The 19,013-nt window shown below is 45.3% G+C and overlaps 1 protein-coding gene across 1 annotated transcript in view; it reads right to left on the bottom strand.

Moving 5' to 3' along the window:
- RAC2 (Rac family small GTPase 2) overlaps positions 1-3,154 on the bottom strand; it is a 100,325-nt gene extending 97,171 nt beyond the window's left edge. Inside the window, exon 1 of the mRNA XM_073592479.1 lies at positions 2,987-3,154. Coding sequence (XP_073448580.1) covers positions 2,987-3,021 — 35 coding nt within the window. The 5' untranslated portion in view covers positions 3,022-3,154. The remainder of the gene's footprint in view (positions 1-2,986) is intronic.
- Positions 3,155-19,013: the final 15,859 nt, after the last annotated feature.

The raw sequence follows: 19,013 nt of genomic DNA, 5'->3' as shown, positions 1-19,013 counted from the left end.
TGTGCATTAGCATTATCGTTCTGTGTGCCACCTGGAAGATGGGAAAGATCTCCCTCTTACCTTCTCTGCCACAAGAGAAGTGTTTACACACTTCTCTTTCACTGTGCCGGCAGGGAGATTAATGTACCGGGGTCATATACATGTAGACACACACACACATATGTGTTTGAGCTTTAGGGTGCACACCCCAATGCAATAGGCTGCGCACAGCAATGCTTATGCCTGACTGTCCTCAACATGAAAAACCCCTTTCTTTCTAATTGTCCCTGTCCACACTTGTACTCTCAGTGGCCCCTACACTCAAAAGAGTACATGGGCTTTTTTCAGCATATTTGGGCATTTTAAGCCCCATAGACTTAGATGGGTGCCCCTGTAAACAGTTTGCACGTTTTTGCTCCTGAAAATTTCCTCTCTTCCTATAGAACTGCTCTCCCCCTCCTTGAACAGCCCCAAGCACACTGGACGTTTTTGATGCTGCCCCTAGGGGCGTTTTTTTTTTTTTTTCTGCCTTTAAATGCCCCTGCATGTTAGTCTATGTGTCCATGCACTCATAGGTATTTGGAGGAGTTTAGAAGCAGGGGCGTTTAGAGGCACAGAAAAAAACACTGCCAGTGCATCTAGGAGCGGCGGTGTTTTGGCAAAAAACGATTGATGTGTGTAAATGCGTGTTTACTCATACAATAACATTAGGAGCATTAAGCGTTTGAGTGTTAATTCATTTTAATGGCCAGAAAAAAATTACTATTCTGGCTAATTACATAAATTAACGCCCAAACGCTCAATGAGCCTAAATGCGCCTAAATGCGTTGCCCGCATTTACTAGGGTTAAGCATTTTTTATGCCAAAAAGCATCTCTGCGAGGAGTAAAGGCATCTAGGAAAGATAGCAAAAAATGTCCAGAATACATAAGGCCTTAAGTTGGCACTAAAGCTGAGCTAAGACTTTTTTTTTTTTGTTTGTTCAGCTAGAAGGCTAGCTAGATCCACACAAGTGAGGTCAATGGAGGAATCCTTCTCATCAGGACATTGTAGTATGGCAGCATACACTGCATACAGAATACACTGATCAACAACAAAATGTTTCCAGCATGTCCGATCTACAGATGTCGATCTAATAATGATCAAATTCTGTCGAAGAGGGATGGGCACACACAGCTCAAAATTTGGGCGGTTCAACAGGGGTTCGTCTATGCCCAGCTTAAAGTGGTTCCAAAGGCTTTGTCTTTCTCTAAACTCCGAAACATGTTATGCTTACCTGGTTTTGCACAGAGCAGACCGAACCTCCTCTAGGGCCCCATGCTGGTGCTCTTGGATCCTTCTCTTTGGTGTTTGCCCTATAGAAAGCCATTTTCTATGGGGAAACACTTGCGGGCTCATTACCGAGCTAGTGTGTGTGCTTCTAAAGGCAAACATCTCAGCCTCGCCACCCCCCCACCCGCTCTCTGCTGAAATGATTTGATTGACATCAGCAGGAGACAATGGCTCCCGCTGCTGTGTCCTCTGAACAAGGAGAGCAAGGAGAGCCGCTGCAGATCCAGATAGGACTCAGGTAAGAATAAAGGGAGGTGAGGAGGCAGTATAAACACTGGGACATTTTTTACTTTAGGCGGTATTAAACCCAAAACCAAAAATGTATTACATTGCAGCTGACCAATCATTAGATGTGGTGGTGGCATCAGTTTTCTTTTTTTAGGCTTTTTCCCCTCTGATTTCACCTATTGATATGACCAGTAACACATTTTCTGTATTAGAGTGTCCCTACTCTGAATGAATGAGCACAGGGGGCACATTTCTACAGCAGCATTGTCAGTCTGGGGGGGAGGGGGTGTTAGATGGACTAGCAGATTTAGACCATCAGTGCCACCTATCAGTGCCCCATATTAGTGCCGCTCATCAGTGCCACCTCATCAGTGCCACCTCATTGGTGCCACCTCATCAGTACCCATCAGTGCCACCTTATCAGTGCCCGTCAGTGCAGCCCCATCAGTGCCCATCAGTGAAGGAGAAAACCTACTTATTTACAAAATTTTGTAACAGAAACAAAAAAAAATTTCTTTCAAGATTTTCAGTCTTTATTTTATTCGTTTAGCAAAAAATAAAAAACACAGAGGTGATCAAATACCACCAAAAGAAAGCTCTATTTGTGGGAACAAATTGATAAAAATTTAGTTTGGGTGCAGTGTTGTATGACCGCGCAATTGTCATTCAAAGTGCGACAGCGCTGAAAGCTGAAAATTGGTCTGAGCAGGAAGGTGTATAAGTGCCTGGTATTGAAGTGGTTAAAGCAACCTATTGATTTTGTTAAATTGTTAATGGGACAGTGAGCCCAAAATGACAGTTTTCTTAATATAAAAAACATACAGAAACAGATGCTGTTTCCTTACTGAAAGACACCTTAGGCAGCTCCTAGTGAGCCACCTTTAGCCTAAAATGGCTGACTATATAGAGCAAAAATCTTCACTTAGGCCTGATTCATACCTATGCAGGTTGTAGTTTTCATATTCCAGGTGCATTTTGCGTTTTTCAATACGCGTTTTTGATCAGTGGAAGCCTATGGAACCAAAAAACAGAAAAAAGTCCCCGTCCCTTACCATAAAATGCACAGATGTGAACGTGACCCGTAGGAAACCATGTTAAATAGACTGTAGTGTGTTTCTGCAAAACTGAAAACGCGCTAAAAAATGCATAGATGTGAACCAGGCCTTAGTGTCGTGATGAATATAAACTGAATAGTTCAAGTGTTGGACAGATATGGCGACATTTAGTTGCATTAATCCAGATTGTATTAGTAACTTCTCACAGAAAAAAAAACAGAAAAAGAAACCTGCAAAGGCAAAAAGCACAGCCTATGCTGCCCAGACAGGAAGTAGATCAGCATGGCGTCAAAAAGCTACCTGGCTTTCAAATGTGACAAGTGTAAATCATTGTACCTTCTAAAGCCTCAATGTCTTTTATATTTTTATGTAACAAAAAAACTTTTTACTTACCCATCACCAACGACGACGCACTTTATGGCCTGCATGGCTGTGGATGGCGGTGATCTTGTCCTTCTCGCACTTGTCACTGAAAAAAGGAACTAGCAAGAGAGGGAGATGGAAGGATGGCTACACAGAGCGCAGACCACAACTGTGAGATGCTATGAAACCGGAAAAGACATTTACTCATCTATAGAGGAACTAAATTTGTAACCCTATGAGTGCCACGTACATCTCGTGTTTACTTCCTCACCAATCAGGCGAAATCATTAGCAATGGTGTAAAAACACCCAAAAATTGTGTTACTTTTTGTTTGTTTTGTTTTTGCATATTTGCAGCATTAACAATCATTTTTTTACAGCACCTTTCTTGTCGAGGGCTCAAAGTACTTAACAAAACAAGTTAAATGTACAAACAGGATTGTAAAAGCAATGACAGATATAACGGATTGCCATAGGCGTGAGCAAACAAGTATGCCTTTAGGTTCATTTTGCATGTGCTGCCGGGGAGGGGGGTCAGTAAAAAAAAATGGTTGATGCACGTTTTTACCAACAACAACCCCTTGAGCGCCCAACTACAAGGGGGCGTGGTGCCACTTGTGGCAATTTTAACATTACATGCAGAATCTGACGGGTTGCACTGCCTGGTAAACTCTCCCATATATGTGAATGGGGCTGCGCTGTATCCACCAGCCAAACAGTTGGCTTGCAGTTGTGGCATAATCCCACAATGTAAAATTGCAGTTTGGCAATAAAAAAAAGGCATCAGGAGGTGGCAGTCACCTCCTGAACGTCTGCTAACCTCCTTTCACTGTCTTCTGAAAAATCTGAAAAGCAATTCACATCGGATCACTTTTCAGGGACGGGGGACATAAGCATGACCAGTAGTGTTTAACAAGCCTGAATCTATTTTTTTTTTCTTTTTTTTTCATTTGTTGTAAATTGTCAGAGGATGGAGACTTTTGGATGCGTAGCTGGTTCAATGTACTGTAATGATTTAGGTCATAATAATAATATGATTACAGGTGGATATTTCCATTTAATATATATGGAGCATAGAGACAGCAGAAAAAGACTTTTACAGTCTGCTTTAAAAAAAAAAAAAGTCTTTTTTTGTTTCATTTTTCGTTGTTTGTGTTTTTTTTTCCTTTTATTTATGTTTGTACAATGTATGTTTAAATTCACTTAGGACTTTCTTTACACTAGCGGCACCCTCTGAAAAGTGATCTGGGGTGGATCTCAGAGAGTGTTTGACAGGTGGTGAGGGGGTAACTTGTTTCAACCCCTAAAAACCTGCACCATCGCACCCCAACCCTATGCCATGTTCGATTGAATGGGTTGCGGTAGTGCCCGTTGAATGCAAGGGGGGGATCATTGCTGCCACGCTGAAATGCTTTGACAACCACATCTGCTGCCTTTGCAGCTTAGAGTGCAGTGGTTGGGGGTGGTAACAACATGGCTGACACACAGGTCCCTCACCTGAGGGACTATCCTCAGGGATACACAGAGATGAAACATATGCTGCTACATTTGTTGGACCGGTTTATCTGCAGTCTTCTCTCCTCTACATCCGCTCAAAGTGCAAAATGTATACGCTTGTCTGAGAGTTCAGAAAAAAGGGGATAGAGAGCTGAAGTTACACTCTGCAGAGCTAAGTGGGGAGAGCTCTAAGAACTGATTGGAGGGAAGGGAGGACAGGAAAGGGACACCCCCCCTCCCTCCACACAGCTCACAGGAACAGAGCTGAGGCTGTCAGTCAGCTGGAGGTCCCTCTCCTGTCACCTTTTTTCTCTTGGTGTCAGGAAAACTTGTCAGAAGTGATTAATGCTGATCTCTGGATTGAGAGAAGTGCACACTATAGAGGGATATGCTTTGTTCATATATTTTATGTCTGAGGTTTACAACCACTTTACCTGTAAGTGGAGATGAGGCCTTTCTGTGGACTGATTCACTCACTACCTGTGATAGGAGTCTGCTCCGAGCATCAACTACTCCTGTTACTCTTCCTTAACCACTTCAATACAGGGCACTTATACACCTTCCTGCCCAGACCCATTTTCAGCTTTCAGCGCTGTTGCAGTTTGAATGACAATTGCGCGGTCATGCTACACTGTATCCAAACTAAATTTTTATCATTTTGTTCCCACAAATAGAGCTTTCTTTTGGTGGCATTTGATCACCTCTGCGGTTTTTATTTTTTGCTAAACAAATAAAAAAAGACCGAAAATGTTGAAAAAAATAAAAGTTTTGCTTTTGTTTCTGTTAAAAAATTTTGTAAATAAGTAAGTTTTCTCTTTCACTGATGGGCACTGATAAGGCGGCACCGATGAGGTGGCACCAATGAGCGGGCACTGATGATGGGCATTGATATGCTGCACTGGTAGGCGGCACTGATGGGCATTGATAGGCGGCACTGATGTGCACTTATGGGTGGCACTGGGTGGCACTGATGGGCACTGATAGGCGACACTGATGGGCACTGAAAGGCTACAAAGATGGGTTCTTATGGGTGGCACTGATGGGCACTGATAGGCGGCACTGATGGGCGGCACTGCTGGGCACTGATACGTGGCACTGATGGGCACTGATACGCGGCACTGATGGGCGGCACTGCTGGGCACTGATACGTGGCACTGATGGGCACTGATACGCGGCACTGATACGTGGCACTGATAGGCATCCCTGGTGGCACTGGCAGTGGTAGGCATTGTGAGTGGGCACTGATTGGCAGCTGCCTGGGCATTGATTAGTAGCTAAGGAAATAAAAAGAGAGAGGGGCACACTGGCCATGTGCATTATCTTTTGTAAAACGTATTGAATAAAATGATAAAAGAAATTACTCGCAAGCAGTTGTAAAATCTGGTGCCATAAAACTCGAGCAACAACAAGCGGCAAGTGGTAGTAATGATGAGCGAAGCCTTCCAAAGGTCTTAGAGGAACATACAAGCTTCACTACTAGCTGACGCGTTTCGAAGGGCACGTCCCTTCTTCATCAGAGCTCAGCAGTGAACCCTCCTTCAATAGTCCCTGTATATATAGTGCCACTATATATACAGGGACTATTGAAGGAGGGTTCACTGCCGCTTGTTGTTGCTCGAGTTTTATGGCACCAGATTTTACAACTGCTTGTGAGTAATTTCTTTTATCATTTTATTCAATAAATGTTTTACAAAAGATAATGCACATGGCCGGTGCTCCCCTCTCTCTTTTTATTTCCTTGTCTTTTAGGATTCCCCATCCTTGAGGGCAGCAAGGCCTGTGTCGTTTCTCCATCTATCTGGTAGACCACTTGTGCGCAGGAGTCAATTTCTTTTTTCTGTATCCATTGATTAGTAGCTGCCTGGGCACAAATTAGTATTTCCCTGGGGGTCTAGGGGGCATACCTGGTGGTCCAGTGTGGATGGCTTCCCTGGTGGTCCTGGGCGGCTTCCCTGGTGGTCCTGGGCGGGATCCGAGGGGGGGCTGTGCTGATAAACAATCAGCACAGACCCCCCCCTGTCAGGAGAGCAGTCGATCGGCTCTCCTCTACTCGCGTCTGTCAGATGCAAGTGAGGAAAAGCTGATCACCGGCTCTTCCTATGTACATCGTGATCAGCCGTGATTGGACACGGCTGATCACGTGGTAAAGAGTCTCCGTCAGAGAATCTTTACCTAGATCGGTGTTGCGGGGTGTCAGACTGACACCCTGCAACAACGATCGCCGTGATGCGCGCCCCCGGGGGCGCACAGCGGCTCAATATCCTGCGGACGTCATATGACGCCCAGTCAGGTTATTGAAACCACTTTGCTGCCGTAATTCTGCTATATGGCGGGCGGCAAGTGGTTAATCATGCTTGCCCTTTGCTTCAAGCATGTTTGTTGTTTTGTGCTTTAACATGTATACAATGCCTTGAAAAAGTATTCACACCCCTTGACATTTTCCACATTTTGTTATGTTACAACTAAAAACATAAATGTATTTTATTGGGATTTTATGTGATAGACCAACACAAAGTGGCACATAATTGTGAAGTGGAAGGAAAATGAAAAATGGTTTTCCAAATTTTTTACAAATAAATACGTGAAAAGTGTGGTGTGCATTTGTATTCAGCTCCCTTTATTCTGATACCCCTAACTAAAATCTAGTGGAACCAATTGCCTTCAGAAGTCACCTAATTAGTAACTAGAGCCCTCCTGTGTGTAATTTAATCTCAGTATAACTACAGCTGTTCTGTAAAGCCCTCAGAGGTTTGTTAGAGAACCTTAGTGAACAAACAGCATCATGAAGGCCAAGGAATACACCAGACAGGTCAGGGATATAGTCATGGAGAAGTTTAAAGCATGGTTAGGTTATAAAAAAATATCCCAAGCTTTGAACATCTCACGCAGCACTGTTCAATCCATCATCTGAAAATGAAAAGAGTATGGTACAACTGCAAACCTACCAAGACATGACCGTCCATCTAAACTGACAGGCCAGTCAAGAAGAGCATTAATCAGAGAAGCAGCCAAGAGGCTCATGGGAACTCTGGAGGAGCTGCAGAGATCCACACCTTAGGTGGTGTCACAGATCAGCTGCGGAGTTGATCTGTGTCTTACCTTTACTGCTGTAGACCGGCTGGCACCTGTTGTTCCACTAGCTTGTATTCAGCTCTGCTGCACTCTGCAGCTATGGGTGTCGCCGGCCTCACCTGTTGCTTAATATATAATTCCTTCCTGCTACTTCCTGTCCAGCACCTCATGTGCTTCTCTATTTAAATCCCCCTCAGACCACTTGACCAGTGTAGTCCAGATGTACCCCCATCTTATTACTTACTATTAGCCACCCATACTCCAACCCCTTTACCTTCCTAAATAATGAGACCACACCATGCTTCTGGAGTATAAAATGGCCACGACAGCCTCTTTATTAAACAACTATATAAAAATACCTCCAATATCAAAACTTAAATATATAAATAACATATAACATATAACCCCAGATAACACCCTTTTTACCACCTATCAAAAACAGTACACTGCGAGCACCATGTTTTAAAACTGATAAGGCCTCCAGCTGTACCGCTCGGAGACAACCCCCTCCCGCAGTGCAACATACCGGTATTCCATTTTCGGAATACACAGGAGGGGCCATACTATTGATGACCCCCCACCCCTTTTTCACCTTTTATTTACCGCTACCGTCACCGACCAACATCAAAAACCAGCCACCCAGCTGTCATGACAACTCATGTCCTCTGATCCTGAAACGAAAAACACACACACTAACCGAAACAACAACACATCACCTAGGGAGGGAGGGTGGGAGATTCTGCCTCCTCGTGTCTCTTTCCCCACACATTGTCCTGTTCTGGCTCCGCCCCTTCCTTTTATCTGGCCACTCCCCCCAACTTTCCTTCTATCTCCTCCCCCTACCTTTCTCAAAACTTAAGCCTATGTGTGTCACTAGACACACTGTCATGCCCGGCCCTGCACTATCTTCACTTCTTTCACCGTTCCGGGCCTCACTTGACCAGTGTAGTCCAGATGTACCCGCATCTTATCACTTACTATTAGCCACCCATACTCCAACCACTTTACCTTCCTAAATAATGAGACCACACCATCCTTCTGGAGTATAAAATGGCCATCACAGCCTCTTTATTAAACAACCGTATAAAAATACCTCCAATATCAAAACTTAAATATATAAATAACATATAACATATAACCTCAGATAAAGAACAACATATTTTAAATCAATCTGTTGGTCAGTGACGGAGCTACACCCTTTTTACCACCTATCAAAAACAGTACACTGCGAGCACCATGTTTTAAAACTGATAAGGCCTCCAGCTGTACCGCTCGGAGACAACCCCCTCCCGCAGTGCAACATACCGGTATTCCATTTTCGGAATACACAGGAGGGGCCATACTATTGATGACCCCCCACCCCTTTTTCACCTTTTATTTACCGCTACCGTCACCGACCAACATCAAAAACCAGCCACAGCCCGAAAGGATGAAACCTTATCCTTAAGGGTCCCTCCACACCCGCAAAGCCCTTTGAATTCCTTCCTGCAATCCCATGGACCAAAGATCATTCCCCACATCCGTGAGGTGAACCCCATCCTTTCTCAAATAGAGGCCTACATTTATCTCTAACTCTCTATGCCGAATCACCATGCCCCCTTGTTGCACCAAAAACCTTCCAACCACCTTATTGACTCGTATACGGGCCTTGTTGATTCGTGCTACCGACCTGGTATTGTGCCACGATGTACGTGCCACAATATCAGACCATAACAGCAATGTATGCGTAAACTTAGTACGAATGTATGACAGATAAGCCTTTACATCCGCTATCAACTCCCTGACTGTACGCACTCCAAAGTCGTTACCACCGGCGTGAATAACCAACACATCCGGTGGTCTATCCAGCCATGCATATCGCTCTACCTCTGTCACCACTCTACCCCACATCATTCCTGGTCTCCCCAGCCACCGGATAAAAGCCTCACTCCTCAATATGCCCAACTGCCTCCCATCAGGTCTCGCATCACCTCTCCTTGCCCCCCAACAAACATACGAGTGCCCCAGTATCCAGACGAGGCGTGGAGACACTCCATCTGAAACGAAAAGACAACAAGGAACGGTGACACCATTAACCACTTGCCGACCGCCGCACGACTATATACGTCGGCAGAATGGCACGGGCAGGCAAAAGGACGTGTATGTACGTCCTTGCCTGCCCGCGGGTGGGGGGTCCGATCGGACCCCCCCGGTGCCTGCGGCGGTCGGCAAATCTCCCCCGGCGATCGGAGGTGAGGGGGAGGCCATCCATTCGTGGCCCCCCCCTCGCGATCGCTCTCATCCAATGGGATCATTTCCCTGCCTCTGTATTGTACACAGAGGCAGAGGAAATGATGTCATCTCTCCTCGGCTCGGTATTTTCCGTTCCGGGCCGAGGAGAGAAGACTGCAATATAAGTGCACCAACACACTACACACAGTAGAACATGCCAGGCACACTAAACACCCCGATCCCCCCCCCGATCGCCCCCCGATCCCCCCCCAATCACCCCCCCCCCTGTCACAAACTGACACCAAGCAGGTTTTTTTTTTTTTTTTTCTGATTACTGTATTGGTGTCAGTTTGTGACAGTTACAGTGTCAGGGCAGTGAGTGTTAGGCCCCCTGTAGGTCTAGGGTACCCCCCTAACCCCCCCTAATAAAGTTTTAACCCCTTGATCACCCCCTGTCACCAGTGTCGCTAAGCGATCATTTTTCTGATCGCTGTATTAGTGTCGCTGGTGACGCTAGTTAGGGACGTAAATATTTAGGTTCGCCGTCAGCGTTTTATAGCGACAGGGACCCCCATATACTACCTAATAAATGTTTTAACCCCTTGATTGCCCCCTAGTTAACCCTTTCACCACTGATCACTGTATAACCGTTACGGGTGACGCTGGTTAGTTTGTTTATTTTTTATAGTGTCAGGGCACCCGCCGTTTATTACCGAATAAAGATTTAGCCCCCTGATCACCCGACGGTGATATGCGTCGCCCCAGGCAGCGTCAGATTAGCGCCAGTACCGCTAACACCCACGCACGCAGCATACGCCTCCCTTAGTGGTATAGTATCTGTACAGATCAATATCTGATCCGATCAGATCTATACTAGCATCCCCAGCAGTTTAGGGTTCCCAAAAACACAGTGTTAGCGGGATCAGCCCAGATACCTGCTAGCACCTGCATTTTGCCCCTCCGCCCAGCTCGGCCCAGCCCACCCAAGTGCAGTATCGATCGATCACTGTCACTTACAAAACACTAAACGCATAACTGCAGCGTTCGCAGAGTCAGGCCTGATCCCTGCGATCGCTAACAGTTTTTTTGGTAGCATTTTGGTGAAATGGCAAGCACCAGCCCCAGGCAGCGTCAGGTTAGTGCCAGTACCGCTAACACCCACGCACCGTACACCTCCCTTAGTGGTATAGTATCTGAACGCATCAATATCTGATCCGATCAGATCTATACTAGCGTCCCCAGCAGTTTAGGGTTCCCAAAAACGCAGTGTTAGCGGGATCAACCCAGATACCTGCTAGCAACTGCGTTTTGCCCCTCCGCCCGGCCCAGCCCAGCCCACTCAAGTGCAGTATCGATCGATCACTGTCACTTACAAAACACTAAACGCATAACTGCAGCGTTCGCAGAGTCAGGCCTGATCCCTGCGATCGCTAACAGTTTTTTTTGTAGCGTTTTGGTGAACTGGCAAGCACCAGCCCCAGGCAGCGTCAGGTTAGTGCCAGTAGCGCTAACACCCACGCACGCACCGTACACCTCCCTTAGTGGTATAGTATCTGAACTGATCAATATCTGATCCGATCAGATCTATACTGGCGTCCCCAGCAGTTTAGGGTTCCCAAAAACGCAGTGTTAGCGGGATCAGCCCAGATACCTGCTAGCACCTGCGTTTTGCCCCTCCGCCCGGCCCAGCCCAGCCCACCCAAGTGCAGTATCGATCGATCACTGTCACTTACAAAACACTAAATGCATAACTGCAGCGTTCGCAGAGTCAGGCCTGATCCCTGCGATCGTTAACAGTTTTTTTGGTAGCGTTTTGGTGAACTGGCAAGCGCCAGCGGCCTAGTACACCCCGGTCGTAGTCAAACCAGCACTGCAGTAACACTTGGTGACGTGGCGAGTCCCATAAGTGCAGTTCAAGCTGGTGAGGTGGCAAGCACAAATAGTGTCCCGCTGCCACCAAGAAGACAAACACAGGCCCGTCGTGCCCATAATGCCCTTCCTGCTGCATTCGCCAATCCTAATTGGGAACCCACCACTTCAGCAGCGCCCTTACTTCCCCCATTCACATCCCCAACCAAATGCAGTCGGCTGCATGAGAGGCATTTTTATGTCCTCCCGAGTACCCCTACCCAACGAACCCCCCCAAAAAAGATGATGTGTCTGCAGCAAGCGCGGATATAGGCGTGACACCCGCTATTATTGTCCCTCCTGTCCTGACAATCCTGGTCTTTGCATTGGTGAATGTTTTGAACGCTACCATTCACTAGTTGAGTATTAGCGTAGGGTACAGCATTGCACAGACTAGGACACACTTTCACAGGGTCTCCCAAGATGCCATCGCATTTTGAGAGACCCGAACCTGGAACCGGTTACAGTTATAAAAGTTACAGTTACAAAAAAAGTGTAAAAAAAAAAAAAAAAAAAAACACAAACAAAAATATAAAATAAAAAATAATAGTTGTCGTTTTATTGTTCTCTCTCTATTCTCTCTCTCTCTATTCTCTCTATTGTTCTGCTCTTTTTTACTGTATTCTATTCTGCAATGTTTTATTGTTATTATGTTTTATCATGTTTGCTTTTCAGGTCTGCAATTTTTTATACTTTACCGTTTACTGTGCTTTATTGTTAACCATATTTTTGTCTTCAGGTACAGCATTCACGACTTTGAGTGGTTATACCAGAATGATGCTTCCAGGTTTAGGTATCATCTTGGTATCATTCTTTTCAGCCAGCGGTCGGCTTTCATGTAAAAGCAATCCTAGCGGCTAATTAGCCTCTAGACTGCTTTTACAAGCAGTGGGAGAGAATGCCCCCCCCCCCACCGTCTTCCGTGTTTTTCTCTGGCTCTCCTGTCTCAACAGGGAACCTGAGAATGCAGCCGGTGATTCAGCCAGCTGACCATAGAGCTGATCAGAGACCAGAGTGGCTCCAAACATCTCTATGGCCTAAGAAACCGGAAGCTACGAGCATTTTATGACTTAGATTTCGCCGGATGTAAATAGCGCCATTGGGAAATTGGGAAAGCATTTTATCATACCGATCTTGGTGTGGTCAGATGCTTTGAGGGCAGAGGAGAAATCTAGGGTCTAATAGACCCCCAATTTTTTCAAAAAAGAGTACCTGTCACTACCTATTGCTATCATAGGGGATATTTACATTCCCTGAGATAACAATAAAAATGATTAAAAAAAAAAAAAAAATGAAAGGAACAGTTTTAAAATAAGATAAAAAAGCAAAAAAATAATAAAGAAAAAAAAAAAAAAAAAAAAAGCACCCCTGTCCCCCCTGCTCTCGCGCTAAGGCGAACGCAAGCGTCGGTCTGGCGTCAAATGTAAACAGCAATTGCACCATGCATGTGAGGTATCACCGCGACGGTCAGATCGAGGGCAGTAATTTTAGCAGTAGACCTCCTCTGTAAATCTAAAGTGGTAACCTGTAAAGGCTTTTAAAGGCTTTTAAAAATGTATTTATTTTGTTGTCACTGCACGTTTGTGCGCAATTGTAAAGCATGTCATGTTTGGTATCCATGTACTCGGCCTAAGATCATCTTTTTTATTTCATCAAACATTTGGGCAATATAGTGTGTTTTAGTGCATTAAAATGTAAAAAAGTGTGTTTTTTCCCCAAAAAATGCGTTTGAAAAATCGCTGCGCAAATACTGTGTGAAAAAAAAAAATTAAACACCCACCATTTTAATCTGTAGGGCATTTGCTTTAAAAAAATATATAATGTGTGGGGGTTCAAAGTAATTTTCTTGCAAAAAAAAATAATTTTTTCATGTAATCAAAAAGTGTCAGAAAGGGCTTTGTCTTCAAGTGGTTAGAAGAGTGGGTGATGTGTGACATAAGCTTCTAAATGTTGTGCATAAAATGCCAGGACAGTTCAAACCCCCCCAAATGACCCCATTTTGGAAAGTAGACACCCCAAGCTATTTGCTGAGAGGCATGTCGAGTCCATGGAATATTTTATATTGTGACACAAGTTGCGGGAAAGAGACAAATTATTTATTTATTTATTTTTTTTTTGCACAAAGTTGTCACTAAATTATATATTGCTCAAACATGCCATGGGAATATGTGAAATTACACCCCAAAATACATTCTGTTGCTTCTCCTGAGTACGGGGATACCACATGTGTGAGACTTTTTGGGAGCCTAGCCACGTATGGGACCCCGAAAACCAAGCACCGCCTTCAGGCTTTCTAAGGGCGTAAATTTTTGATTTCACTCTTCACTGCCTGTCACAGTCTCGGAGGCCATGGAATGCCCAGGTGGCACAAACCCCCCCCAAATGACCCCATTTTGGAAAGTAGACACCCCAAGCTATTTGCTGAGAGGTATAGTGAGTATTTTGCAGACCTCACTTTTTGACACAAAGTTTTGAAAATTAAAAAAAAAGAAAAAAAAAATTTTTTTTTTTGTCTTTCTTCATTTTCAAAAACAAATGAGAGCTGCAAAATACTCACCATGCCTCTCAGCAAATAGCTTGGGGTGTCTACTTTCCAAAATGGGATCATTTGGGCGGGGTTTGTGCCACCTGGGCATTCCATGGCCTCCGAAACTGTGATAGGCAGTGAAGAGTGAAATCAAAAATGTACACCCTTAGAAATCCTGAAGGCGGTGATTGGTTTTCGGGGTCCCGTACGCGGCTAGGCTCCTAAAAAGTCCCACACATGTGGTATCCCCGTACTCAAGAGAAGCAGCAGAATGTATTTTGGGGTGCAATTCCACATATGCCCATGACCTGTGTGAGCAATATATCATTTAGTGACAACTTTGTGCAAAAAAAGAAAAAATAAATAAATAAATTGTCACTTTCCCGCAACTTGTGTCAAAATATAAAATATTCCATGGACTCAACATGCCTCTCAGCAAATAGCTTGGGGTGTCTACTTTCCAAAATGGGGTCATTTGGGGGGGGTTTGTGCCATCTGGGCATTTTATGGCCTTCAAAACTGTGATAGGTAGTGAGGAGTAAAATCAAAAATGTACGCCCTTAGAAATCCTGAAGGCAGTGATTGGTTTTCGGGGCCCCGTATGCGGCTAGGCTCCCAAAAAGTCCCACACATGTGGTATCCCCATACTCAGGAGAAGCAGCTAAATGTATTTTGGGGTGCAATTCCACATATGCCCATGGCCTGTGTGAGCAATATATCATTTAGTGACAACTTTTTGTAATTTTTTTTTTTTTTTTTTTTTCATTATTCAATCACTTGGGACAAAAAAAATGAATATTCAATGGGCTCAACATGCCTCTCAGCAATTTCCTTGGGGTGTCTACTTTCCAAAATGGGGTCATTTGTGGGGGTTTTGTACTGCCCTGTCATTTTAGCACCTCAAGAAATGACATAGGCAGTCATAAATTAAAGACTGTGTAAATTCCAGAAAATGTACCCTAGTTTGTAGGCGCTATAACTTTTGCGCAAACCAATAAATATACACTTATTGACATTTTTTTTACCAAAGACATGTGGCCAAATACATTTTGGCCTAAATGTATGACTAAAATTGAGTTTATTGGATTTTTTTTAGAACAAAAAGTAGAAAATATCATTTTTTTTCAAAATTTTCGGTCTTTTTCCGTGTATAGCGCAAAAAATAAAAACGGCAGAGGTGATCAAATACCATCAAAAGAAAGCTCTATTTGTGGGAAGAAAAGGACGCAAATTTCGTTTGGTTACAGCATTGCATGACCGCGCAATTAGCAGTTAAAGCGACGCAGTGCCAAATTGTAAAAAGTGCTCTGGTCAGGAAGGGGGTAAATCCTTCCGGGGCTGAAGTGGTTAAACTAAGACAACCCCCTGCCATATGCGTGCACATCCAAACATTTTTTTTTTTTTTTTAATTTGTTTTTAGATATTATTATTATTATTTTTTTTTATTCCACTACCAATTGAGGACGAATATAAGTGCGGAATCTCTTCGATTCCCATCGCCCGATCCTCTGCACTGCCGCTTCATCCAGCCCACATCTGGCAGCTTCTGTAGCCGCCCCAATGCGGAAGGAGTGTGAGGCGTAAGCCTTCCCATCCAAACCTACCTCATATAAGCATTTTCTAAACACTGCCACAAATTGAAATCTTGATAAATGCGACCCATCCGCATGACACAAAAATGGTCCTTCACCCAACGGTCTAACTTTCCCAAAAGCACCAACAGCTCTTACAGGACACCCTGTTGATCCTGGCAGGGCAAACAACCACACATTTACACCCCTTCCCAATTGATCTGTTTTAGATCTCCTCAGCCGTAAACCCACCCTATCAGCGTGTGTACTTACATCCTGAACCAGGATACCTCCTGCCTCCCGCCTGGACGGACTAACCAACTCCCCCACCCGAAAAGCCCCAAAAAATGCTAACGAAAAAGCTGCTGTAAACAGTAAACACTCATAACTTGATTCACACACAGACCTTAACTGCGCACAAATTGATACCAAGTTATGAAAAGTGACAGGCCTGCGGTTATCCCTTCTTTTGTGACCTTTCCGGTACCCTTTTAATGCCTGCCTCACCCAAAACTCTTTTGTCCAATCCTCCCTTCCTTGTAGCTTAAAAAGAAATGACAATGCTGCCAACTTTTTACTAATAGACGATACCGCCACCCCACTTTCCATATTCCTTGAAACAAAATATAGTACCATTAATCTCACCTCCCCGCCGTCCTCACCAACCCCAGCTTCATGGATAAGACCCGACCATTCTTTCCATACCTTTACATACGCCGCCCAAGTGGACTCACTCACAGACTGTTGTATCCATCCTGCGGCGACTCCAATGCCAGCTCACAGATCCACCCTGGGCAAGGAATTCCATCCATCTCTGCAGCCGGAGCTAATTCCCTGAACTTGTCCCACTGAAAGCGAGACAGCGAATCAGCCAGTGTGTTATCAATCCCTGGTATATGGACAGCATATATGAAAATATTCAATTGCAAGCACCGCAAAACCAACTGCCGTAATAACCTTATGACAGGTTGGGAAGACGCTGACATGCGATTGACTACCTGCACCACTCCCATATTATCGCAATTCAATCGCAACTTTAGATTCTGACAAGACCTTCCCCACAACTCTATAGCCAATACCACAACTCCAGCAATACCAAGTTACGAATGAATCCCGCTTCCACCCAGGATTTTGGCCAAGGCTCCGCACTCCATTGCCCTTGAAAAAATGCCCCGTAACCAGTCGACCCCGCCGCGTCGGTAACCAACTCCACATCGAAATTACTTACCGGACCCTCCATCCACACCGACTTCCCATTGTACTCCATCAGAAAATGATACCATACCTTTAGGTCCTCTCGATGCTCTTTCTTAAGCCTAACGAAATAGGCCGGTGCTTTTACTCCAGCTGTAGCCGCTGACAGCTGGTGGCAAAAAACTCTGCCCATGGGTATTATCCTACAAGCAAAGTTCAATTTCCCTAGCAATGATTGAAGGGCCCGCAGTTGTACTTTCTTCATCCCATGTATCTCCTGGATTTCTTTTTGCAAGTCCCCCAATTTGTTCTGCGGTAACCTACATTCCATCGCCATGGAATCAATAACAATACCCAAGAAGCTAATCTCCGTCTTGGGGCCCTCTGTTTTTTCTGCTGCCAGGGGCACACCAAAACGTTCCGCAATGTGTTGCAACGTTGACATTAAGATCGCACACACATTGGATGAAGGGGGGCCTATGCATAGGAAGTCATCCAAATAGTGGATCACCGATTCCAGCCCTGACACATCCCTTACCACCCACTCTAGGAAGGAACTGAAAACCTCAAACATGGCGCAGGAAATGGAACAATCCATGGGCAAGCATTTGTCCACATAGAATTGCTCTTGTCAGTGGCAACTCAACAGCCAAAAACTATCCGGGTGAACCGGAAGTAGTCTAAACGCCGCTTCTATATCCGATTTTGCCATCAATGCACCTTTCCCATACCGCCTGACCCATCGAACTGCCGCATCAAACGAAGTGTATGACATGGTACATGCCTCCGGGTCAATGAAATCGTTAACCGAACCCCCTTTTGGGAATGATAAGTGATGAATCAACCGAAACTTATTCGGTTCCTTCTTTGGTACCACGCCCAATGGAGACACCACTAAAGCCTTGAACGGCTTTTCCCCAAACGGCCCACCCATGCGTCCTAATTTCACCTCCTTTGCCAATTTTTCCCCTACCACCCCCGGGTGTTGCAACGCGGATCTCAGATTCCGAGCCACCGGAGGAACCACCTCCAATGAACACGGTATTTTAAACCCCTCATTAAACCCTGTGACCAACAACAACGCTGCCTCCTTATCCGGATACTTACTTAGGAAAGGCCGCATCCTTTCCACCATCACCGGCGTCGTCCCTCTTGTTAACAGAATCCCCGGTACGCTTTCCTTTTTTGAAACACCGAGCCAGAGTGTGGGTTCCCCCACACCCTGAACACTTGTGCTTAAACTTGCACTATCCCCCGAACTTACATGACCCTTCATTAAACTGCCAGCACACTCCCCATTTTCTGCCGGCCGGTAGTCCTGAGGAGTGGGTACCCCTGGCCCCCCCCTGAAATAACTGAGGCGGGGCCCTAGCTGACGCCATCAGTCTCATCCATAAGCTAATGTCCTTATGGTCCCAACGCAGCTCCGGACGAATCGCTCTGCGTTGACGAGACTGTTCGTCGTTCCGTAACCAAGCAGTACCACCATAAACTCTGTGTGCCTCTCCTATAGCATCCATATAGCAAAACAACCCTGAACAATGGTCGGGATTCTTTTCGCCAATGACGCTGGCCATGATAGCGAACGCCTGTAACCAATTTACAAACGTCCGCGGTATCAATCTATATCTCCTCTTCTCCTCATCCTCCTTCTTGGAATCGTTAGGCTTAACCCTATCCAGGTTAAACTTTTCCAATGGCAACAAGGAGAAGATTCCGACATATTCCCCTTTGTAGATTTTTTCTCGCACTTCCTGTTTCAGATGAGCTTCCAGCGGGCCTTCAAAACAGACATATATCTCGCATTTTGCCGCATCGGCCAGCCTAACCACATCCGCCCTACCCTTAGCTTCCGGGGCCCCTTTCTCACCTGATGTTTCTTTACCTGTCACTGGCTCCAATGTCTGTTCAGCTTGTACCACCGTAGCCGTAGTTGCCACAGGCCCACCCCCTAAGTTCACACCCCCCACATCCTGTTTCGCACCCTGGGCATCCCCTTGTGTATCCACTTGTGTATTGCCAAAACAACCTACCAGCACCCTTAAACCCTGCAATAGCTCCTGGAGCTGTCCCCCGGA

Source organism: Aquarana catesbeiana, linkage group LG07 (genome assembly GCF_042186555.1).
Source record: "Aquarana catesbeiana isolate 2022-GZ linkage group LG07, ASM4218655v1, whole genome shotgun sequence".
Taxonomy (NCBI): domain Eukaryota; kingdom Metazoa; phylum Chordata; class Amphibia; order Anura; family Ranidae; genus Aquarana; species Aquarana catesbeiana.
The sequence above is the reverse complement of the archived record's forward strand: the minus strand, read 5'-3'. Positions and strand labels throughout refer to the sequence as shown.